Source organism: Antechinus flavipes, chromosome 6 (genome assembly GCF_016432865.1).
Source record: "Antechinus flavipes isolate AdamAnt ecotype Samford, QLD, Australia chromosome 6, AdamAnt_v2, whole genome shotgun sequence".
Classification (NCBI taxonomy): domain Eukaryota; kingdom Metazoa; phylum Chordata; class Mammalia; order Dasyuromorphia; family Dasyuridae; genus Antechinus; species Antechinus flavipes.
Genome location: NC_067403.1, coordinates 176,935,002 through 176,959,540, shown reverse-complemented (window position 1 = coordinate 176,959,540; position 24,539 = coordinate 176,935,002). Strand labels below are relative to the sequence as shown.

Sequence of the window (24,539 nt, the reverse complement as noted above, 5' to 3'; positions counted from 1 at the left end):
GTCAACCCAGAAATGCATTGTTACACATTGTGACAGTCTTCCTTTCAGACTCCTATATTATAAGAAATCTTTTGGGGTCATGTTGGAAAACATGGTGGATTATGTTTAGATGTGTCTGTCTCCAAGATAAAAATTATACATATATATATGTATATGTATATATATATATATATACACACACACATATATATATATAATATGTTTATATGTGTGTGTGTAATATATTAATATAATACATTGGAATGGCTTAATTTCATGAAATTTATCTTATGTTTTTATTATATATTGTCATTTATTATAGTTATATAATTATCCCTAATTCTATAATTATGATAAAATCATTGATATAAATGATAGATTATATAGTAATAATTATAATGTAACATTATTCATTGTATATGAAAACTATATGAGAGACTGACATAAGATTAAATTGTTGTTGTTGAGTTGTGTCTGACTCTTTGTGATCCCATTTGGGGTTTTCTTGGTAAGCACAGTAGAGGGTTTGCCTTTTCCTTCTTCATCTGTAAAATGAAGAAGCTGAGGCAAATGGGGTTAAGTGACTTGCCCAGGGTCATATAGCTAGTTAAGTGTCTGACGCCAGATTTGAATTCAGGAAGATGAATTTTATTGACTCCAAATGTGGCACTCTATTCATTTTGCTACCCATGTCATACTACATTATTGGTTTTATAAACATCATATTAATATTACATATTACATGACAAAGAGACCTAACTGAGTTTCAATGGATAAATGATGGACAGAAACAGCTACACCCAAAAAAGGAACACTGGGAAATGAATGTGAATTATTTGCATTTTTTATTTTCTTCCCGAGTTATTTTTACCTTCTGAATCCAATTCTCCCTATGCAACAGGAGAACTGTTCGGTTCTGCAAATATGTATTGTATCTAGGATATACTGCAACATATTTAACATATATAGGACTGCTTGCCATCTTGGGGGGGGGGGTGGAAGGAGGGAGGGGAAAAAACGAAACATAAGCGAGTGCAAGGGATAATGTTGTAAAAAAAATTACCCTGGCATGGATTCTGTCAATACAAAGTTATTATTAAATAAAATAAAATTTAAAAAAATGTTAAATACAATAAAAAAATATTACATATTATAATAAAATGATTTCTTATAAGTATTATTAATTAGTATTCCATTTTATTGGACTATGGTCTTAGTTGGTATGGCATAGTTGTTAAGGGAAGAATTGCCCCACCTAAGATCCCTTAGTGGAAATAAATGATCCCTTCTGCTATTCCAGAAATGTAGATATAAAAGGGTGGAAGAGGTAGAGTGTATTTGTGACTACAGCAAGTTGTATAATGTTTAGTGTAAACATTTTGAAAAAAAAATCTGGATTTGAATTCTGCTTCTGTTACTCTCCCTGAAATCTTGTACAAACCCCTTCCTTCTGAGTCTCGCTCTTCCTCAGCCAAAAAGGGGAATGGATGAGATGAGTTGTTTCCCTCTGATGCTGAGGCCCCTGGGGGGTGTGGGAAATTTAGAATTTGCAATGGGAGACAGTAATGTGGGGTGGGAAAGAGGAAGGAAGGGAGAAAAAGAAGTGAAAAGGAGAAGGACTGGGAAGAGGAGAGGAGGAATTGAAGACTTGGAGACGGGAGGAACTGGGTTTGAGGCCCACCTCCAACACAAATTAACTGTGTGGTCTTGGGCCAGTCACTGTTAAATTTAGTCATCTAATGAACTAAGATTTTAAGCTGAAGGTTCTCAGCTGCACAGATAAAAGAAATTACTCACTGGGAAATCAAGGAATCCAGTCTCGATTGCTACTGGGAAAGTATCCAGTAGAAATAAAACGTTTTAGATAAAAGTTTGAAGCAATACCAAAATCTTCTGGAAAGAAGGTACAAAGGGATCCTGCGGGGTGCTTTTATCCCCCATAATTGCCCGTCTGGCTTGGGGCTGCCAAGGGGCTCCCTGGACAGTGTTTGTAAAACAATTTACTCATGTTATTCCATAATCTCCCAACAACACCAGAATGAAGTATTTCAGATTATTATTAACAGCATATTACAAACGAGGAAACTGAGGCACAGAGTTTGGGGGGGGGGGAGGTTGTTTTTGGTGTTAGGTGTTTTTTGTTTTTTAATGACTTGTTCGTTGGAACCCCAGCTAATGGTTAAGGTAGATTCCTGACTCCAAGTTCAGTGTTCTACACTACTTAGATATCACTTCAACAACCCCAGATTCACGAGTGCTTAAAGCTCAATTGGGAAGGTTTAATAATAGGCCCTTTTTAGTTACACCTGAGGCACCCCCCCAAGAACAGCAGTGACTCTGACCATCCCAGTGGCTTCAAGAGCAGCATTCAAACCGGTTTAGAAACTTCCGGAGGAGACTAGGGTTAGTGCAAAGTTTCTAACAATCCATGCTAATTATCTCCTTAGCACTTTCAGGATGGCAAAGCGCATGACACATTGGACATCTCATTTGAGCCCCGCTAAAAGGCCCCAACTGGCTAGCCCAACTCTAGTGTAGTAGAGACGAAGGTTGATAAACGCCAGTGGCCCAGATCGGGAGAGTGAGGCCGCCAGTGCAAGCCCAGCCTGGGTCTAGGGCAGCGTGTGCACGCGCCCGGCAGGTTGGGAAGGGGCGGCGCACTTGCCCTTGAGCCACGTTCGGAAGGTGGCTGGGTCCACGCTGTCCGCAGGTCGGAGCTGACCCAAGTGCACAGTAACGCCCCCGAAGCGGTCGATCTCTCCTCGAAGGCCGCCGGGGCCGGGACCCGGGCCGCCGGACAGAGCGCGGGCGGCCTCCCGCAACTGTAGCAGCGGCCGCCGCATCCACCGTAATAGCCCCGGCAGAAACTGCAATTGTAGCAGCGGCCGCCGCAGCCGCTCTAACAGCAGTCCCGGCCGCATCCCGTCTACTGCCGGCGGAAGCCTCCGGTTCGCTGAGGAGGCGGGGGCGACCGTAGGCCTTGGAATATCAGCGCCGCTCCAGGCTCAGTCCTACCCAGGCGGCTAGAGCCGCAAGGACCTGCTCCTCACACACCCAGGAGGGCACACCACACTCAGAGGGCAGCACGAGTCCCTATGCATCTCCTTTGGAAAGGAGATTTCATGCAGGGAAGTAGAGCCTCTGGCCTCAGTTTCCTCCTGTGTAAACAGGAAGGCGGCATTTTTGTTCCCCGAGATATTCTTCCTCCTCTTTATCCTCTGCTCCCTGGACGTCGGTACAATTCCAGAAGGACTGATTAAGCTCCTAGAGGAAGATGGAGGAGATGGGATAACTCTAGATCCCAAGCGGGAAGGACCCAGCACGGCCACGAAGCCGAACTCAGCAGCGGTGTTTGCAAGGCTTGGGGAGGCTCTCGCCTCAGAGGCTTTCGGCGGGGCGGGGCGGGGGCGGAGTCTCGGCAACCTCTGCCCGGGAAGTTTTTCTCTGCGCTCACGTTGTGGCGGCGGCTCAGGGCTCCTCTTGTATCCGGAGCCGAGTAGTCACTCCCGGGATGTCCTCCAAGAAAAGCAAATCGCGGCGGAGTCAGGGCGCCGGCAGCGCCTCCCCCGCCGCCTCCCCCGGACCCTCGCCCGCGGGTACGCCCGGCCCCGGCCCTGGCCCGGGCCCCGGGGCCGGCTGCCTGATTGTAGTGGATTTGGTGGAAAAAGGTAAAACTCTATGGGAGAAAGGGCGGGACTGGCCGAAAGGGGCGGGGGCTGCGACCACGTGTGTGCTCCCGGGAAACCCTTCCCAGCCTTGGGAAAAGGGAACCGGTCGTGGGGGGCGCGCGACCACCCCGGATTCAGCCAGCTGGCATCTGCCCCGGCTCTGCCGTTCTCTAGTCCCTCCTCTCTCTGAGCCTCAGTTTCCTTCTCTGTCAAACGCGGGTGGGGCTAGAAGGGCCCTGTCTGACCCGTGTTGTGCAACTAGTTGGCTCTTCCTGATGTGAATGAATGAAAGGGGAGCAAAGAATTAAGAACTCTTAACTATGTGTCACGTGAGGGATAGACTATCCCTGTGATGTCATTGATAGAGGGAATCCTTGATGAGGAATCAGCACCTTCTTTCCTGTTATGGTCCGGGAACCTTGCCTAGAGATTTTTGGGAGGTTCCACAATCTTGAGAGGTCCTAAATGGGACTTGAACTCATGTCTCCCAGGCTTTGAGGGCAGTTCTGTAGCTTCCAGCACTGAGATTAAGAATAAGAAAGGTCTCAATTATTAATACTATCAACAGTCTGATTATTGAGCCATTAGGGGTTTGTATTTGTTTTTCCTTCCTGTGACTATAAAATAGCACACGACGGTTTACTTTTTCCTTTCACTTGTTCCGAGGACTTTGAGGTGGGAGACCCCAGCCTTTCCTTATCTGGAGAGGCCGGAGTGCTGTTTGGCTTGGGATCCCAAAGTGTTTGTTTGTTTGTTTTCTTATTCAAATATTTTATTTTATTTTTTTAAATAACTTTTAATTGACAGAACCCATGCCAGGGTAATTTTTTTACAGCATTATCCCCTGCACTTATTTCTGTTCCGATTTTTCCCCTCCCTCCCTCCACCCCCTCCCCCAGATGGCAAGCAGTCCTTTACATGTTGAATAGGTTACAGTATATCCTAGATACAATATACGTGTGCAGAACCAAATAGTTCTCTTGTTGCACAGGGAGAATTGAATTCAGAAGGTATAAATAACCAGGGAAGAAAAACAAAAATGCAAGCAGTTTATATTCATTCCCCAGTGTTCTTTCTTTGGGTGAAGCTGCTTCTGTCCATCCTTGATCAATTGAAACTGAATTAGCTCGGTGGTCCGCGCCCTGCCCCAATCCCCCGCAGAAGCTGCCGCCGCTTTGCCTCTGTGTCCGCCGCCTGCTGCTCGTCCTGCTGTGTCCGCTGGGAGAAGAAAATGGCTGTAACACCTATTTATGCTGACCTTGGAAAATCTGCCAGGGATGTGTTTACTAAGGGTTATGGATTTGGCTTAATAAAACTGGATCTGAAAACAAAATCTGAGAATGGACTGGAATTTACAAGTTCAGGTTCAGCAAACACTGAGACCAGCAAAGTTTCAGGCAGTTTGGAAACAAAATACAAATGGTCTGAATATGGCTTGACATTCATAGAAAAATGGAACACAGACAATACATTGGTTACTGAAATTACTGTTGAGGATCAGCTTGCACGAGGACTGAAGCTAACCTTTGATTCGTCCTTCTCACCTAACACTGGGAAAAAAAGTGCTAAGATTAAGTCAGGATATAAGCGGGAACATATCAATCTTGGCTGTGACATGGATTTTGATATTTCTGGACCGTCAATACGAGGAGTGGTACTTGGCTATGAAGGCTGGTTGGCAGGGTACCAGTGAATTTTGAAACTTCTAAATCTCGGGTGACTCAGAGCAACTTTGCTGTTGGCTACAAGACTGATGAATTCCAGCTGCACACCAATGTAAATGATGGCACAGAATTTGGGGGCTCTATTTATCAGAAGGTGAACAAGAAGTTGGAAACTGCTGTCAACCTAGCCTGGACAGCTGGAAATAGCAACACTCGTTTTGGAATAGCAGCCAAATATCAGATTGACCCTGATGCCTCTTTCTCTGCTAAAGTGAACAACTCTAGCCTGATAGGCTTAGGTTACACCCAGACTCTAAAGCCAGGTATCAAACTGACATTATCAGCTTTGCTGGATGGCAAGAATGTCAATGCTGGTGGCCACAAGCTTGGTCTAGGACTGGAATTTCAAGCATAAAAGAAGTTGTACAATCACTTAATTTTAAAATATTTTGCAGGATAGCTACCTTCAGAAATTAGTGTACCTTTTCATGTTGTAGGTCTGGGACGCAAGTATTGCTATGTATCAAATCATGTTAGACCTCCAGGTTAAAGATGACGCAGCTTTAAAGTGTTATCCTTTCAGAGATACAGAAGAAACCCGACTCAGAAAAAAGGTCCTTTCAGCTCCAGGCTTTTGAGGGGATATGTGATGATTCCCACAACAGCTTTCAAAATTCTCTAAGGATTGAAAGGGTGCATTGAGCCACCTTTTTTTTTTTTTTTTTTTTAATCTAGAGATAGCTGCTAGTGGAAGGCAATGACATGTAGGCATTTAGTAAATGTGGACTGATTAAATGAATGAAATCTTGACTTCCTGAGAATTCATGGTCCATTGCAGTCAACTTGGTTACATATCTATCCTAAATGGATAGAAAGAGGCTCATTCCTTAATGGAATGAAAACTAGTATGAAATGTGGACTCTTTTTTTTAAAGTCACATTCTCATGAATTGTTCCAGTCTTGATTAGTTACTTCTGCCAAAAGTTGTCTGCATAGTCCTTTAGGTGTCTACTTTGTACCATTTTGTTGTGGAGCCAGTTTGATGTGATTAAGCCAGTAATGTAGTACTTAATTCCCAGTCTCATTGTGGTTCCATTCACTTTGGCTGAGTTCTACATAAAGAGGCTACTAGGACACAGAACTATAAGCAGGGAAAAGTCTGTAAACTGTGCTCACATAATGACATCACCTGGAATCAAAATTGGACTTCTGTTGTATTCTCACACTAATTTTTTTTAAAGCAATTAATGGATACATTTTAGAGTCTTCCATATTGTGTGGAATTAGACACCTTCCCCTCCAAATGCTGTACTTACCACCACTTAAAAATACAACTTGAATAAAATATTGAAACCTCAAAAAAAAAAAAAAAAAAAAAAAGAAACTGAATTAGCTCTCTTTATCGAAGAGATCCACTTCCATCAGAATACATCCTCAAACAATATTGTTGTTGAGGTATATAATGATCTCTTGGTTCTGCTCATTTCACTCAGCATCAGTTCATGTAAGTCTCGCCAGTCCTCTCTGTATTCATCCTGCTGGTCATTCCTTACAGAACAATAATATTCCATAACGTTCATATACCACAATTTACTCAACCATTCTCCAATTGATGGGCATCCATTCATTTTCCAGCTTCTAGCTACTACAAACAGGGCTGCCACAAACATTTTGGCACATACAGGTCCTTTTCCCTTCTTTAGTATCTCTTTAGGGTATAAGCCCAGTAGTAGCACTGCTGGATCAAAAGGTATGCATAGTTTGATAACTTTTTGAGCATAGTTCCAAATTGCTCTCCAGAATGGCTGGATGTGTTCACAATTCCACCAACAATGTATCAGTGTCCCTGTTTTCCCATATCCCCTCCAACATTCCACATTATCTTTCCCTGTCACTCTAGCCAACCAAAGTGTTTGGTAAGCCAGGCAGGCGGTGTTATGACTTAGAGTGGTCTCCAAGAATTACACCGCTTACCCATTTATTTGGAATCGGAAGATACCTTTGAGGTCTTCTCTCATGCAACCTTCTTGCTTTATAGTTGGGGAAACTGAGACCCAGAGAAGGGCCATGCCTTATCCAAACCCACACCCCTAGTAGGTGGTAGAGTCAGGATTCAAACCTAGTTCTTTTGCCTATAGTTTCATTGCTGAAGGTCAGTCGGTCAGTAAGTAAGTTTTTATTAGGTACCTGGTACCTAATAATGGTTAAAGCACTGAAAAACTCATCTTTTTGAGTTCAGATCCAGTCTTAGGTATTCACTTGTTGTGGAACCCTAAGTAAGTCACTTACAATTTCTTAAATTGTAAAGGGGGTGAGAATAGCCCTTATCTGCCAGAGGTTTTGTGAATCTCTAATGAGTTAATAATTCCAAGGCATTTAGCACTTTGCTTTTTACTTAGCATTTAATAAATGCTTTTTCCTTTCTCCCCACCTGATTTCAGTGTGCATTAATATGAACAATGTGGGGAAGCTCTTATGTATTATACAAATAGATGATTTTTGTAATTTACTCCCAACCATATAAATCGTCATTTTTGTTAAAGTACTAGAGAAAAAATAATGTCTTTTTTTTCCTTTTCTTTTGTAGCAGATGACCCTATCCCCAAAACATTCCAAAATTTCTTTTCACAACTTGGCCTTAACACGATGAAATCTGCCAACCTCTGTATTGGCCGGCCAGCACTGCTTACGAGTGGGGCCGGACAACAAGAGGTGAGAGTTCTTGAATTCTGCCAGTTTATTTCTGATCTTCTGGAGGAAAGGTACTTGAGGATATTAATAGCTTATGTTTTCTTCCCTGAGTACAGGTCTGCACAGCATGGCCTGTGGCAGGATTTCCTGGAAGGAAGGTTGGCCTGAGTGAAGGGGTTCAAAAAAATTTGGGAGTGAAACCTGGAGATGGAGTCCTGGTGGAGCCTCTTACGGGGACACTTGTACCAGCTGAGAGAGTGGACCTAGTGCAGAGGTTTGGATTGGTTTTCTGAGGGATGCTGGGGAGGGACTAGGTAATCTTTGAATGACTTGTATGTGGGTTCATTAGCATGACCCGGCTCCATTTCAATTTTATAGTGTGGTCAATGCTAATAAATTTTTTTATTATTATTATTCTGAAGAGACAGGAGCATTTCTTTATACAAAGATGAACAGAAAAGGAAGCTCATTATAGGACCCCAGTTCTCTTGCTTTTAAAAAATGTTTACAATAAATTCAGTACATATATTTCAAATGTCTTTGATTGTCTTTCTTTCTAAACTTTCTGTTCTGTGCATTAAGAAAAAAATTCTCCAATGACTTTTTTTTTGGGGGGTATCACTATTTTTTAGTATCTTACTCTCAAAAAAATAAATTCCTTGCTTATTATAAATGTACAGGATTGATGTGTTTTAATGGCTTGTTTGCAGACAGGCCTGTGGGTTATTTTTAGGGAGCAGAAAATAGCATTATGAGATGTCAGAACTACAAAGACTTTAGAAATCATCAGGGTCAGGCGTTTTTAACCATTTTTTGCATGTCAAGACCCCTGTGACAGATTGATGAATTTTTGGACTGATCTCAAATAATATTTTTAAATAGTAGAAGGATTTGCTAAATTTCAGTTAAAAGTTAATAGCAATAAAGATATGATTCTTTCCCCCTGAATATACCCCATGAAATCCCATTGGCCCAGGGTTATTAAACCCCTCTCCAAGTCCAGCTGAGGTCCTTATACAGAAGTGACTGGTTTATCCTAGTCCTGATTCTTACTAGCTTTGTCATATCTTAGGCAAGGGGCAGCTAAATGGTTCAGTGAATAGGTCGTGGGGCTGGACTCAGAAAGACTTTAGTTCAAACCCAGTCTCAAACACTAATCATGTGACCCTGGTTTGCCTCAGTTTCTTTATCTGTAAAATGATCTGGAGAAGGAAATGGTAAACTATTTCAGTATTTTTGTCAAGAAAACCCCAAATGGGGTCATAAAGAGTCAGACATAACTGAATGACAAAAATCTTAAGGAAATCACTTCTTTTCAGGTCTCGGTGTCTTCATCTATCAGATGAGAGCTTGGACTAAGTGATCTTTAATGTCCTTTCCATCTTTCAATCTTGAGTGAATCTAGTATTTTCCAAATATGAGGTTCTCCTGAACATTTATAAATGAGGCAAGGAGGGTGGGGAGGGAAGGAGAAGGTACCCATTGTACCACAGATAGATCTGTGGGTCTGGAGAAAAGCCTAAATTCAAATCCAGCCTCAGATACTTAAGGCACTTAACTTTATCTCAATTTCATTACTTATTAAAATGGGGATAATCATATTACCTACCTCCCAGGACTATCGTAAGAATCAAATGAGACAATATTTGTAAAGTATTTTGTAGCCTCAAAGTTCTCCTTCTACTCCTCTTCCTACTAGTAGTTTATCTTATAGTACTTTTGAAAGGTATATATGAATGGGATTGTTATCTGGGAAAACAATTCTATTCACCTAGAGAAAAGATGAAATTTATATGGGAAAATCCCTAGGTGGAAGTTCCATCTAGTAATGCAGAATGCTTCTACAACCTCTATATATTCACTTAGTCTTAAATACTTGGAGTTTCCAAGAGATTAAATGACATGGTTATACAGCTAGTGTCAGATATTAGATTTGAATGGAGGTCCTCCTTAATTCCAAAGTTTATGCTCAGAGACCTGAAATTATTTTGGAAGAGGCAATATGTCCATTGGAGCTAATAATGGGAGAAGGAGAATATGGGTTATATCTGCCTTTTATTAGTTTAGGGAACTCTAAGAAGAGAAAATTCCCTCTCCTGATGCAGAATAGCCCTTTCTCTGCAGTTATCTTCTCATGGAGAGTTAGCCTATGGTGCTAAGAGTTGAAGTCACTTACCCAGGATTACATGGCCAATGAGTGTCAGGCAAGCCTTGAACTCAAATCTTGGTTCCAAGGTCATCTCTATCTACCAGACTATGGAGAGGGCCCTAACAGTTGAGATCAGGAAAGACTTTATGTAGTATGTGATTTATCTGAGCTGTGTTTATAAAGACATAAAGTGTCCTGAGAGATAGAGGTGAGGCAAAGGGAGTGGGACAAAGCTTGGGCAAAAGCATGAAGACTGGAAATGCAATATCATCTGGGAGGATTAGCAAGCAATTTTGACTGGACCATAGACAAAACCAGGAATTATTAGTAATAGAGCTGGAGAGGTCATTTGTAGCTACTTGATAAAGATCTTTAAAATCCAAACTGAGCATTTTCTATTTGCTCTGAGAAGTAATAGGGAGCCATTTCAGTTTCTTGAGCAGGGGAGTGACATGATCAGATTATTGCTTTGTGTTCACCTATAGCATCAGTACACTTACTTCTCCTAAGTGTTTCCCTCTTCCTTTTGTCAATGCAAGGTCCAGAGTATACTTCTTGCCCCTCACATGGTCCAGGCCCTGGCAGATGCTTTCCAAGCTAGAAAGACTTCTAGCTCCAAGACAGTTGTGGTGAGAAAGAAGCATCATCACTAGACTGGACCTGGCAAATCCCATCTCACCAGCCAAGGCCCAGTGAGGCTATGGTCTGCTAAGGGACCTCTAAGGGAAGACCCTCTGCCTCTCTCAATTATATCAATCAACATCATTAATTAGGAGCTATTTTACCCAACTGTATGCTAATAAATCTGATAATCTAAGTGAAATGGATGAATAGTTACAAAAATATAGATTGCCCAGATTAACAGAGGAAGAAATAAATTACTTAAGTAGTCCCATTTTAGAAAAAGAAATTAAATAAGCAATCAATACACCATCCTTCCAATACCAATATATGATCCATTTAATCTGTGATTCAATCAATACCTTACCAAGCATTAATTAAGTCCCTTCTGAGTATCAGGCACACCTATGTTAAACATTATTTGTACAAAGACAAAATCCCAAACTTCTTATTCTCATCAAATTTAAGTTCTAGATATGTACATGTCAAAATTTATTCTTAAAACAAAATAATGCGGTAGTTAAAGAAACAGTAGTTTCGGTGGATGAGAGTTGACAGTTGGAAAATAAGGAAAGGAATCATGCAGAAGGTGATGCTTGAGCTAAGCTTTGAAGGAAATAAGAGATTCTCTAATGTGGATGGAAGGGGAAGGGGAAACAAGCGTCCATTAACCACTGTTATAGGCTAAGTGCTTTACAAAAATCTCATTTGATCTTTGTTACAACCCTGGAGTAGATAGATGCCTTTGTTATCCCCATTTTTCAGTTGAGGAAACTGAGGCAGAAAGAGGAAGTGACTTTCTGGTTTAGGTGATAGGTACTGAGGATCTGGGCATGGGGATGGCATTTGAAGTGGAGAGATGAGATATTGAGGTAGAAATAACAAAGTTAGGCAGCTCATTGGATGTGTAGGGTGAGGGAGGATGACAAGGTCAAGATATCTCTAGAATTATGGATCTAGAAGACTAGGAAACAGGAAAGGTTTTGGTGGGGGAGAAAATAATGAGTTCATTTTAAATTTAAGATATGTGTGTGTTATCTGGGGGCTCCTAGGTAGAGCAGTCAGGATGACCACAGTTTAAATCCACCCTCAAGACACTAGGGGTGTGACTTTGGGCAGATTACTTATCCTGATTTGATAAGTCCAATAGGAACCTGGTAATTTTTTTGGGATCAAAGTTTTAGGTAGAGATTGGGATTGGTTGTATAGACATATGGAACATCTGCAGAGAGATGGGAACCACTTAAATCCATGAGAGATGATGTAGGTGGAGAGAGAGACACATACACAGAGACAGAGACAGAGACGAAGAGACAGAGGGGGAGAAAGAGGGAGGGGGAGAGAGAGAGAGAGAGAGAGAGAGAGAGAGAGAGAGAGAGAGAGAGAATGTTGCTGAGAAGGGATCCTAGAACAGAGATTTGGAGATAACACATACTTAGGGAATATGAAATGGATAAAAAGCTGGGAAAAGACTGAGAAGGAGTGTTCAGATAGGTAGCAGAAAGAGGTGAGAGGGTGTAGTGAAAACTAGAAAGGAGAAAGTAATTCTGGAGAAGATGATTATTGATGACAAATGTAGCAGAGAAATCAGGTAGGATGAAAAGTGAGAAAGGTCTGACTTGACTGTGAAGTGAGTGGTCGTTGATAATTTTAGAAAGAGGAGCTTCAGTTTGGTATTGTAAAATACCAGATTGTAAAGGGTTGAGGAATGAACTTCCTAGCTGTGTGACCTTGGACAAATTACTTAATGCTATTTGCCTCAGTTTCCTCATTTGTGAAAGGAGCTGGAGAATAAAATGGCAAACCACTCCAGTATCTTTGCCAAGAAAACTCCAAATGGGGTCACGTAGTGTTGGACATTCCTGAAACAACTGAACAAGAGGAGTAAATAGGAGAAATAAAAACGATAGGAAGACAGTTTCTTCAAGGACTTTTGTGAAGAAAGAGGAGATAAGAAGAAAGAGGGGATGAAAGAATCTAGTGAAAATCCTTTTAAGGATGGGGAGTCTTGGTGGGGGGGTTGGAAGGCAGCAGGAGAGGAGCAAGTAAATAGGGAGAGGTTGAAGATTATAGGCAGGGGGCATGACTGAGGATACAATCTTCTAAGAAGATGGAAGGAAAAGGTACATTCTTGCTTTTGGCAAAGGGAAGGGCCACCTTTTCATCAGAGACTTGGAAAAGAGGTGAGAGTGGAAGAGATGTCAACGGGTTTTGGGAGTTGGCTAAGGGGAGAAATACAGAGCTGAGTTTTGGCAAGAGATGAATTGAGAAAGAACAAGTGAGTGGGGGACCCCAGAGATAATGGGGAATGAAATTGTTTAATTTTTGGAGTATAATTGGAAAGGAAGGTCAGTGAAATCTGAGTATCAGTAATAGCCTCAAAAAGAATCGAGATGATGCAGGGAGTGGAGATCAGAGTGAGGCTGAAATGTAAGTGTAGGAAGGGTGGGAAGTATAGGGAGGGATGGAAGGAATCAAGATTATTATCAAAGAAATGTAGAATTTTTGATTGTTGGGATCATTAAAATGTTTTGACAATTGGCAAGAGTGCCCATGAGAAGGATCATTCCCTGCAGGGATCTCTCACACACACACACACACACACACACACACACACACACACACACACACAGAGTTTAAACTTAAACTTGACAAATTACCCACTTTTTGCTTCAGTTTCCTCATCTATAAAATGGAGATAATAACAGCACCTCATTCCCAGGACTATTGAGATCAAATGGGATAATATTTAGAAAGTGCTTCGTTAACCTTAAAGTACTCTATAAATGCTAGTTCTTTTTGTTAGTGGCTGTGTGATCCCGAGTAAGTCATTTGAATTCTTAATATTTGGGGCAACTCTCTAAGACTTACATTTCAGAGAAGATATTGCCTACAATAGTGGAAGGAATTTCTCATTTAGGAGTTCCCTAAACTAGTGAAATAGTAGGTTCTATCCCTATCTTTGTCCCTCTCAAGCTTAATGACCTGCTTATGATTCAGGGATATCCCTGTTTCCCAAGTTAGACATGTCTCGGCTTCTGGAAAAGGTAATGACTTTTTTTTAAACCTTCTGTTACAGTGACAGGGATGCAGAAATTAATGAGGAAGAACTGGCTACTTGTCTTCTGAGAAAATTAGGTGAGCAAATGTTTTATTTAAATTGTTTTCTTGATTTAGTAAAGGAGATATATGTGAAGATGTTTTATTAAGCATTAGAATATAAACTTCCAGAGGCCAGGGATTGGTGGTTTTGCTTTGTTCACATAGTAGATTTGTAGCTTGGTGGTACCATAGTGCATAGAGCACAGGGCTTGGAATCAGGAAGATTCATCTTCCCAATTTCAAATTCAGTCTCAGACACTTACCAGTTGTGTGACCCTGGGCAAGTCACTTATCTCCATTTGTCTCAATTTTCTCATGTTTAAAATGAGCTGAGAAAGAAATGACAAGCCATTCTAGTATCTTTCAAAAATACTAGAAAACTCCAAATGGGGACACAAAGAGTCAGATATAATTGGAAACAACTGAACAACAACAAGGTTTGTTAAATTGAATTAAATTTTATAGCTTCTCAAAAAATCCTGGGCTTAGGAAAATCATCATGGAATTGTAGATAATAATAATAACAATCACAATTATAATGATAACAATAATGATGATAGCAAGAGTAATATTAATGAATATTTATGTAGTGCTTTAAGGTTTACAAAAATTTACAAGTATTATCTCACTTGATCCTTACAACCTATTATGGGAGATAGATAATATTTTCCCCATTTTACATTTGAAGGAACTGGGGCAGGCAGCAATTAAGGGATTTGCTAAGGATCACACAGCTAGGCTAGGACTGTCTGAGACTGGATTTGAACTCTATTTTTTGCTGACTTCAGGTTTTACATAGCTCTCTGTGTACTGTGGTGCCCCCAGCTGCTTAGTTAGCATGGCTATTATTGACATAGAATGCATGAAAGCGTTTAATGTGAACAGTCTTTAGAAACCAGAAAGTAGATGTCTCTAAATGTTTGATGCTTTGGTTTATCTTGGAGGCATTAAGAAGCCACTGGAGAGTTTGAAGCAAGGAAGTGACATGGTTAAGTCTTAGGAAGATGACTTCATTGGTTTTTTTTTTGGGGGGGAGAGGGAACACAATGGAGGTGGACCCTAGAAATAAGTAATCTCATTAGGGAATAGTATTTGGAGAATGGTCTAATGAAAAAAACATTGGTTATGGTGTGGGAGCCAATCTTGACTTTATTAACTACAGAGCATTAGATAAATTACCTCTCCTTCCCTGGGCCTCAGTTTCTCCATCTCTAAAATGAAGGGGTTGGGTCAGGTGATCCTTGAGGGCCCTTCCAGCTCTACTTCTGTGGTGTTAGGGTGAGAAGAGGAGGGTTTGGGGAGAAAGTCACTTACTCTGGATGCAAAAGCAAATGCATACTAAATGCTTTTTTTCTAGATGGTAAAATCGTGCTGCCCGGCAATGTTCTGCATTTCACTTTCTATGGAAGACCATATCAGTTAAGTGTGACATCTGTCAGGGGAGCCGATGGCCTCACCCTGGAAAGAGCTGCTAGGAGTTTGGCCGGTGAGAAGCAAGAACCAGCCTCTGAAACATCCAACCTTGAAGCCAGTACTGGGGACTTGTCTTTGGAGTTAAGCCAGCTTAGCCTGGGATACCCCCACAGTGGAGCCTCCACCAGTACTCCGTGTAAACCTGCAGACAGCAGCTTTGCCCCAAAGCCAGGAGATACCTCCGTGGAGGCTGACCAGCACCTTGGGGAAGGCGACGGCCTGGGAGAAGGCCCTGCTCTGGCTGATGGCTCCAATCCTGCGGGTGAAGGGACTGTCCTCCAAGAAGAGAGACTGCAGCCCTCAGCTCACGCGGGAGCCTACAGTAGTGCTGACACATTCTACTATCTCTCTTCCATTACAAAATTCAACTTTGTAAAGCCCCAGACAGCCACAGAAGAGGATGACAGCCCACGGAAAGTCACTTATGACCTTATTGGGGGTTTGACCAGCCAACTGAAAGCCATCAGAGAAATGATTGAGCTACCCTTGAAACAGCCAGAGTTGTTTAAGAAATATGGTAAGAGTTTCTTTAGTTACTTAACAGATATTATACACCTTTGATTAACTGGTTCTGCTAAGGTAAAATGCTAAGGAATAATGAACCAATCTTTGCCCTTGATGAAATTTAAACTGATGAGTAAATACAGAGCCAGAGAACATCATACCTGGGGGTGGGAGAACGAGCAGCTGGAAAGGGGAAGGCTGAGGCAATTGGGGCTGAGTGACTTGCCCAGGGTCACACAGCTAGGAAGTGTTAAGTGCCTGAGGTCAAATTTGAACTCAAGTCCTCCTGACTTCAGGGCTGATGCTCTATCCACTGCGCCATCTAGCTGCCTCCAGCTGAACTTTTAAGGAGCAAGGTGACTATGAAAGAGTGTGTTCCAGGTAGCGGAAGCATCCTTTGCATGAACTGGAGAGAGGGCATTAAGCAGGCCGGCCTGATTGAAGTGTATTGTCCATGAAGGGGAGTTATAGGTCATCATTCTCCTAAGGGAGGTTGGAACAAGATAGGAAAAAGGCTAGAAAGGCCAGACAGGGCAGTTTGTATTTTCTCCTACAGGCAATGAGGAGCCCCTATATCTTCTTGAGTAGGGAGAGTGATATGATCAAAACTGTAGAATTTTAGTAGTATTCACTTAGGCATCTGTGTGAAGGATGACTTGGGAAGAAGAAAGACTTGGGGCAGGGAATCCAGTTAGTGAGACACTAAAACCCCGACAAAAATTTTATTTGATGTTTACTTGCTCCTCTTTGCTGAGGGCTGGTGATCTTTCTGATTGGGGATGTTGAGAGCATCTCCTGGGCTGTGGATCAGCAACTGCTCCTTCCTGCTAGAAAGTCCTCAGCATGGGCTGGGGTTCTACCTGCTAGAAATACCTGAGGGGCCTTTATCCTGTTACACCTGCTGTAAATTAAAAAAAAAAAAATCCATCCCAATCTCATAGGATCCACAGATAGGAGAGGCCTCAAAGATCCTCTTGTTTAATACCTTCCTTTTATTGGTAAGAAAACTTGAGACCCACAGAGGTCACAATAGCTGTTTGTAGGTTTTGCTTAGTATTTATTTAGCACTTTAAGGTTTTTATTGTGCAAGGAGGGAAGTACTATTATTACCTCCATTTTACAGATGAGTAAACTGACTTGCCCAGGATCCAAGCTAGTGTCTAAGGCAGGATTTGAACTGAGAGTCTGTCCATTGTATCATTTAGTTGCTCAAAAAGAGACGGAAGATCATCTGATGGGATTCTGATTGCTAGCCCCAGCCTGACAGTTGCTCCCAGTCCAAACTTGTCTCCTGCCCAAACCCCATAGAAATCCTTAATCACCCTCTGGAAATAGCCTAGCATGCTCTTCGACCACATCAGATATATTAGATATACCACAGAAATCAACCAATAGGAAAGTAGCATAGAATTCAATCACAAACCTCAATAAGTTTCCCCTGATATGGGGCTTGTGCATTATCCTTCTTTGCTGTCTTTTGGGTGAATTTATGCTTAACTCAGACTAATTATAATATCATTGCTATACATTAATACCACAAATCCCTCCTTCTCTATGTTTCTATATGCATTCTGGGTAACTACATGTGCAATTCCATCAAGATTTTAGGACTTCCTCGTGTTAGCAAGAAGTTACCTCTTATAACCTCAAAATCTACATTATCTTATAATCAGATTCCCTAAATATCCTTGTCTTGCTTTATTTGGCAACTACCTCCTTTAAAGGAGCATAATCCACTCTGGGTGTGTGATTAATATAAACTAATAACAAATGCCTTTACTTGATTTGGAGATGGTCTGAGTCCTGAATTTTTTCAGAGGCGACATCTGAGACATATTTTCCATATCTCAACATATCTAGTTCTACACCCTCATTTTATAAAGAAGGACATTGAATCCTAGAGAGTTAGGCTCTCACTACTAGCAAATGGCAAGACTTCTGGCTGTCACACCAGGGCTTTTAATGATAGACCGTTCAACTGAACTCTTGAAATCATCCAAAACTGTTGGATGATGATCCTGTGAGGAAAATTGTCCAGGGTAAAAGGTATACAAAGGTCTACTTTGACTAAGTGGGACTCTGGGCCTTACTTGGAATCTGCTGCATTCTCCTTTCTTTTTTTTTTTTTTTTTTTTTTTTTTTAATTATCCAGCCTTAAATAGAGAATGTGAAATAGTCAGCTGATGAATGATCAATCAGCTTTATTTATTAAGCACTGATTGTGTGCGGGACACAGGGGATACAATAAAAGGCAAGACCAGCTCCTGACCTCAAGGATTTTATTCTCCAGTGGAGAAGATAACATATACATAAAATATATGAGATCCAGATGGGGCAGATGGCATGTAGAAGGGAAAGCCCTAACAATTGACGGGGAGGATTGGCTAGGGCCTCCTGCTGAGGGGAGGGGGCTCTACTGGAGAGCTCTGGGGGGCTTGAGTGAGCTAGTGGTCTTCCCATATCCTCTTGTTCCTCAGCCCTGACTTGTGCTTGGCTATCTTACATTTTAGCCAAAGTGATACTGCAGCTACCTGAGGTCAGAAGAGAGAAAGTTCTGGGGGTCATGACCGTTGACTACTGTGTAGGCAGTCCTTATTTCCCCATAGCCTGCCTCTCCCTTGGGCCTTTCTGGCCTCTGGGACTTGGAATTGTGTCTTTCTGAAAGATTGGAACCTTTGGTGAAGTTTCCATGATAAGGACTGGACCAATTCATTCTCTCTTTCCAAAGGTATTGCTCCTCCCAGAGGAGTGCTACTATATGGCCCTCCAGGGACAGGGAAGACTATGATTGCCAGGGCTATCGCCAATGAAGTGGGAGCTTACCTTTCTGTCATCAACGGTCCTGAAGTCATAAGCAAGTAAGTTCAATATCAAGCAGCACACTACGAAAACTAATCTTTATAACTCCAAATTTGTGAGATAAAGAATCTCTTTGTTAGATTCTTAGAGGAGATTTTATTGAGAAAAGTGTTTGATATGACAACATTACTCTGAGAATGCTGATGTTTTTACTGACTTGTGATTTTAAAACTTAAATAATTATTATTTTTTCCATATTTAGTTGCAGTGAGGGGTCACTGAGGCAATCTCAGCACTGAGCCCCCTCTTTTCCTGGTTCTCCTCCCTCAATGAAACTTCTTCCAGCTTGTGTCTCTAACCATAGGTGCCTCAGGGTTCATTATGGGTCTTCTCTTTTCCCTTTATACTACTTTACTTCACATCCCCAGTCATCTGGATTTAGCTACTGTACCCAGATGGCTCTGGAGGGGAAAGTGAGGCAGGTGACCTTGTCCAGCTTTCCCTCACTTAAATCCAATTCACTTTCATATTATGGCAACACCCCTCTGATGTCATGGTTCTCTTGGAGAAAGGACAAACAACAACTTCATTTGGTGATCTCATCTCTCCTGCATTTAATTACCATTTCTATGTTGATAATGCTCACATCTACCTTTTTGCCCCAGTTTCTCTGCTGACCTCCAGTTCCTCATCTCCAGCTGCCTTTCAGGTGTCTCCAACTGGATTCCAGTAAATGTCCTAAACTCAATATATCCAAAACTGAAGTCATTATCTTTCTCCCAAACCCTCTCCACCTCCTACTTTTCCTATTACTGTGAAGAATAACTCAAGCTCCAGTGACTCTCTATTGCCTTCAGTATCAAATACAAAGTACTCTGACATTCAGAACCCTTCATAACCTAGACTCTCCCACCTTCACAAGCTTCTTACATCTTACTCCCCATGGTCTCTTGACTATTCCACCAAGACCATCTATTTCTCTGCTCCAAGCATTCTCTCTAGCTATTCCCCCATACCTAGAACATCCTATCTCTTCTGTTCCAACTACTGACTTCCCTGGCTTCTTCTAAAATCCTATATCCTACTAGAAGCCTTCCTTAAACCCTCTTAATTTCGATGTCTTTCCTCTCTTAATTATTTCCTATTTTTCCTGTTTGATTTGTACATATTTGTTCGCCTGTTGTCTCCTCCATTAGTGTATAAGCTTCTTGAAGGCAGGGCCTATCTTTGATCTTTCTTTGTATTCCTAGCACTAAGCACAGTATCTGACACATAGTATGTGCTTTATAAATGCTTATTGACTGACTGATGCTCAGTTTAGAATTTGCTTTAAAGAAACTGATCTAGTTATTTTCCATTCATACCTTCTTTTCTCCTGATTCCATCCTTACTACTCATCATCTGTCATGTACCTTTACCTCTTAAGACTCCCTAGTTTCCTAGAAAACTCAGCATAAATGCTGTCCTCCTATTCCAGGCCTTTTATTATTTTTCTAGCTGCTAATATTTTCCTCCAGACAATTGTTCTGTTGAATTTTGATCTAGTAGACAGAGCTGGTCTTGGAGCCAGGAGAGAATGAGGTCACATCCCTCTGGAATTATAGAAGCTGTGTCACCATGGGCAAGTCATTTAGTATCTCATTGCTCTGGACTCTCAAAGACTGTAAGTTGCAGAGGAGATGCCAGTCTAACTTGGTGGAGGGAATATCTTTACTCAGAAATGAAGTCATGGGTCCTGGTCCCATCCCTACTCCTTTCCTTATGTGGAAAAATAAGCATGGAAAAAAATTTTTTTAAAGTTACCTGAAATATTTTGAAAATTTTTGAGAATGAAAGATGTTTTCCCCCCAAGGATTTTCTGCCCTAAAAACTTGGCTTGTTGTTCTGCTGGGCACCTGACAATTTAAAAAAGAAATTTCCTTTTTCTATGTTTTTCTATTTTGTTTTTTCTTATTTTGTATTTAGTTTTAAATAAATATTTAGAAAAAGGAAAACTATCTTTATATGTAGATGGAAAAATAAAATGCCTGTTGGAATTTTGAAGAAAAGACAGTTTGTAAAATAAGGAAAGTTTGACTTTTAATGGATTTTCTTTGTTGTAGATTTTATGGTGCTTCGGAAGCAAGACTACGGCAGATCTTTGCTGAAGCCACTTTGAGGTACCCTTTTCCATCTTTGTAGATCTTTGTGCTAGAGATGTTCTTTGATATATTGACCAATCCCTCCCTCTACCTAATGTGTGGTTACTTTCTTTGTCCTATCTTCTCCTTGTCCCCCCAAGGAAGGCTATTATGAGTTGATGACTAACAAAACTTCCTATTTTATTTTAGGCAGCCATCAATTATTTTTATTGATGAGCTGGATGCCCTTTGCCCAAAGAGAGAAGGATCTGAGAATGAGGTTGAAAAGAGAGTTGTGGCTTCTCTCTTAACTTTGATGGATGGTATTGGATCTGTAAGTAGAACATAGATTTGGAACAGCTTCAGTGTGTGTGTATGTGTGTGTGAGTGTCTGTATTTCTCATTTGTGCAAGTATGTGTTCATGTGTGCATGTATGTGGTGTTGTGGGAGGGCACAGAGGGAACTTTTTGGTTTTAAAGTAGTCTTAGGATCATTGTTGTAGAACTATAGCAATGTTGAGATCATCTAGTCTTAACCTCTCATTTTATAGATGGGGAAATATGTCAGAGATGGCACTCTCCCCAAAGTCTCTCTTCCTGGCCCGAAGTCCAGCTCTCCATCCAGTTCTTCCTCTCCAACCTCAAGAAAGTCTTTACTCAGGATCCTAGATTTAGAACTCAGAAGGGCCATTCAGGGGCATTTAATGGCTTCATTTTACGAATGGGGAAATTGAGACCGAGAGGGCTGTGTGGCCTGCTCAGGATCACCTGGGCATTAAGTAGCAAGATCGGTATTTGAACCAACATCTTTTGATCCCCAAGCCAGAGCTCTTTTCACTATATGACACTGTCTCCATATAGATCTTATTTGGAGACAGGGAACTCAGAGACCGTCCGATCTAAGACGTCTGTGAACAGTTACTCTAGTTAAAAACCTTCTAGTTAGTAAGTCTGTCAGATGCTGATCACTGGTTGTGTTCCTGGACAAATAAATAAAAGCATCCTTGCCTTTAGGAAGCTGAGACTTTCAGAAGAAGAAAGAAGACATAATTTTTCTAGAGGGGTCGGGATAGGACCTGTGATTTGAAAGTAGAGAAACTGCCAAATGAGAAAATGCAAATTGATACCCTAGATGCTTATAGAGTCTTGGAAAGATGCCTATAGTAACAAGTGGTTAATTGACTTGTCCAGATCACACAGCCAGAGTCAGAAGTAGCTTTTGAACTTGAGTTCTCTTGGCTCTGTGACTAGCTCTGTCCCATCCATGCTTCTATTCTACATGGACATTATCTGGGGAAAAGCACGGCAACTGACTAGACCAACGAAGGCCTAATCTAAGGGGGAAAATTGGTGCTGAGTTTCTAAGGAATCTGGGGATTTTGAGAAGTAAAGGAGAGGAATTAATGCTTAGGGGACAATCTTTGCAAAGATCTGGAGTTAGAATATCATAGGTGAGCAAAAGCAAGAAGGCCATTTTAGCTGAATTGTAGCATTGGTGAAGGAAGGAAATGTAAATTTGAACCAGATTATTGCCTGTCAAGGTCAAGAGGGAACTACTGAGATTTCTTGAGCAGGGAAGTGACATGCTCAGACTTATACTTTAGGGAAATCATTTTTCCAGTTGTCTGAAGGAAGCATTGGAAAATGGAGAGGATCGGGGGGCAGTTAGAGGACTATTGAAATAATCTAGGTTAAAGATGATGAGGGCTAGCACGAACTGGGATAGTGGACATGTGAGAAACAAATATTTCGTAGGCAGAGATGACAGGATTTGGTTACTGTTAGCTATGGGGGGTGAGGAGAGAGAGGGCAGAGGGCAGTACTGAAAATAGCTCTTAATACCAGAACTTTGAAATAAGACAGGAAAGAATACATTGAGGAGGGTGAGGGACTGAACAAATTTACTTCCTAAAGGAAGACAAAATTGATATTTTTTCTCATTTTCTTTCCTAGGAAGGGAGTGAGGGGCGGGTTTTGGTTATTGGGGCTACAAACCGCCCTCATACCTTGGATTCAGCCCTCCGAAGGCCAGGCCGCTTTGACAAGGAGATTGAAATCGGGGTCCCTAATGCTCAGGACCGGTTGGACATCCTCCAGAAACTGCTCCGGGGGGTCCCTCATGGCCTTCAAGAGGCAGAGTTGGTTCAGCTTGCCAACAGTGCTCATGGCTATGTGGGCGCTGACCTGAAGGCTTTGTGTAATGAAGCAGGTGAGACTTGTCTGCCTTTCTCTCTGGAGAGGGAAAGTGACCATAGTAACCCAGGGGACCATCGGAGGACCTGTGTTCTCAGGTAGCCCATAGTCATAGGCAGAGTGGACAGAGTTGTCAGGTTGGCTGAGTATTTTATGATTCTTGTTTCATTTGAGCTTTACAACAAGCTTGTGCTGTAACTTACAAGTATCATGATCTTCCTTTTATAGTTGAGGAAACAGGGTCATGTTACTTCTGTGGAGTCGCTTGTGATTCAAACTCTGGCCTTCCCTACACCAGGTCCCCTCCTCTAATCACCGCTGTGTTTTCTTTCTGCATTCTTTTGTGATGAACGGCATCATCATAGGATCCCAGACCTCTCAGACCAACCCCCTCATTTTATAAATGAGGAAACTGAGTCACAGTGAGGATTGTGACTTACCCATAGTCTCACATAGCTAGGGAGTGTCTGAAGTGGGAAGTCCTATGACCCCTTTCCTCCACGTTGTTAGTTTAGGAAGTCATCTATGTGATGTGGAAATAACGTTGGTTTTTATTTCAAAGAATTTGCAATGTTCTCCAAGCCAACACTTATTTTATCCATGCAGATCCCAACCTGCCTGTCCCTTCTTAATCCTGTGTTTCTTTTGTTCATTAAAAAAAAAATAAATCCTTTGTGAAAGAGATCTCATCCTAGAGGCCTTCCTGTAGGTCAGGATGGGGAACGTTTTTTCTGCCAAGAGCTTTTTGGATTTTTATTTATAACATCATTTGGGGCCACACAAAATTATCATCTTTCAGAACTCAAACACTGGGAGGCTGTTCTATCTAGTCTTAGGCTCACCATCACCTATGGTTGATTGTGCAAATGATTTTAGTCTGCTGGCTGGAGGTTCCCTCTGTTTTAGACCAAGGGATCTCAACCTAGATCTGGGAATCTAAAAAACATTTTTTTTGGATAATTATATTTCAGCATAATTGCTGTTCTTTGTGATCCAATGTATGTTATTTTATACAATCAAAAACATGATTCTTTGGACTGCCAAAGTGTTCTGTAGCACAAAGGAGGTGAGAGTCCCTGCTGTAGGCTTTTCCACATTTATTGGCCCTTGATGACATCTGTATGTCGCTTCATTGGTAATATTCAGCACCTATTATGGCCATCAAGAGTCTTTCTTTTATTTTGTTTATTCATTTTTTTTGAAATTGAAAAAAATGCATTTGTATGATATATAAATACATATCCTTACAACATTTCTATGATGTGTAGGTAGTGGATTATTCTTCTTCTTATTGTTGTTAGGGAAACTTTATGGCATAATGGAAAGAATATTGGCTCTGGAATCAGAGGTCTTGATTTTAAATCTTATTTTGGATGCTTATGCTCCCTAGGAAAGTCACTTAACCTCCTTTGGGCCTCAGTTTCCCAATATGTAAAATGGGAGGATTGGATCCTTGCACTTCTAAATCTGTGCTTGAGATCTAGTCTGCACCACTTCTCCAGGGCATAGGTTTTACAGACTCCTTTGATGAGCACATAATATCCTGCTCTCTGTCTTCATTTAGACCATTTTTTAT

General features: G+C 41.4%; 3 protein-coding genes across 3 annotated transcripts in view; 2 read left to right on the top strand and 1 right to left on the bottom strand.

The window, feature by feature from the left end:
* NUDT6 (nudix hydrolase 6) overlaps nucleotides 1–2,905 on the bottom strand; it is a 37,690-nt gene extending 34,785 nt beyond the window's left edge. Inside the window, exon 1 of the mRNA XM_051966247.1 lies at nucleotides 2,645–2,905. Within this exon, the coding sequence (XP_051822207.1) occupies nucleotides 2,645–2,900 (256 nt within the window). The 5' untranslated portion in view covers nucleotides 2,901–2,905. The remainder of the gene's footprint in view (nucleotides 1–2,644) is intronic.
* A 497-nt stretch (nucleotides 2,906–3,402) lies between these two features.
* Nucleotides 3,403–24,539, top strand: part of SPATA5 (spermatogenesis associated 5) — a 242,584-nt gene continuing 221,447 nt past the window's right edge. Inside the window, exons 1-9 of the mRNA XM_051966244.1 lie at nucleotides 3,403–3,647; nucleotides 7,899–8,023; nucleotides 8,119–8,276; nucleotides 13,852–13,910; nucleotides 15,232–15,864; nucleotides 18,580–18,709; nucleotides 20,753–20,809; nucleotides 20,981–21,104; nucleotides 22,724–22,979. Coding sequence (XP_051822204.1) covers nucleotides 3,491–3,647; nucleotides 7,899–8,023; nucleotides 8,119–8,276; nucleotides 13,852–13,910; nucleotides 15,232–15,864; nucleotides 18,580–18,709; nucleotides 20,753–20,809; nucleotides 20,981–21,104; nucleotides 22,724–22,979 — 1,699 coding nt within the window. The 5' untranslated portion in view covers nucleotides 3,403–3,490. The remainder of the gene's footprint in view (nucleotides 3,648–7,898; nucleotides 8,024–8,118; nucleotides 8,277–13,851; nucleotides 13,911–15,231; nucleotides 15,865–18,579; nucleotides 18,710–20,752; nucleotides 20,810–20,980; nucleotides 21,105–22,723; nucleotides 22,980–24,539) is intronic.
* Nucleotides 4,831–6,695, top strand: LOC127541140 (voltage-dependent anion-selective channel protein 1-like). The gene is given in 2 exon segments (XM_051966249.1): nucleotides 4,831–5,335; nucleotides 5,338–6,695. Coding segments are annotated over 2 exon segments (846 nt in total). The 5' UTR covers nucleotides 4,831–4,878; the 3' UTR covers nucleotides 5,727–6,695.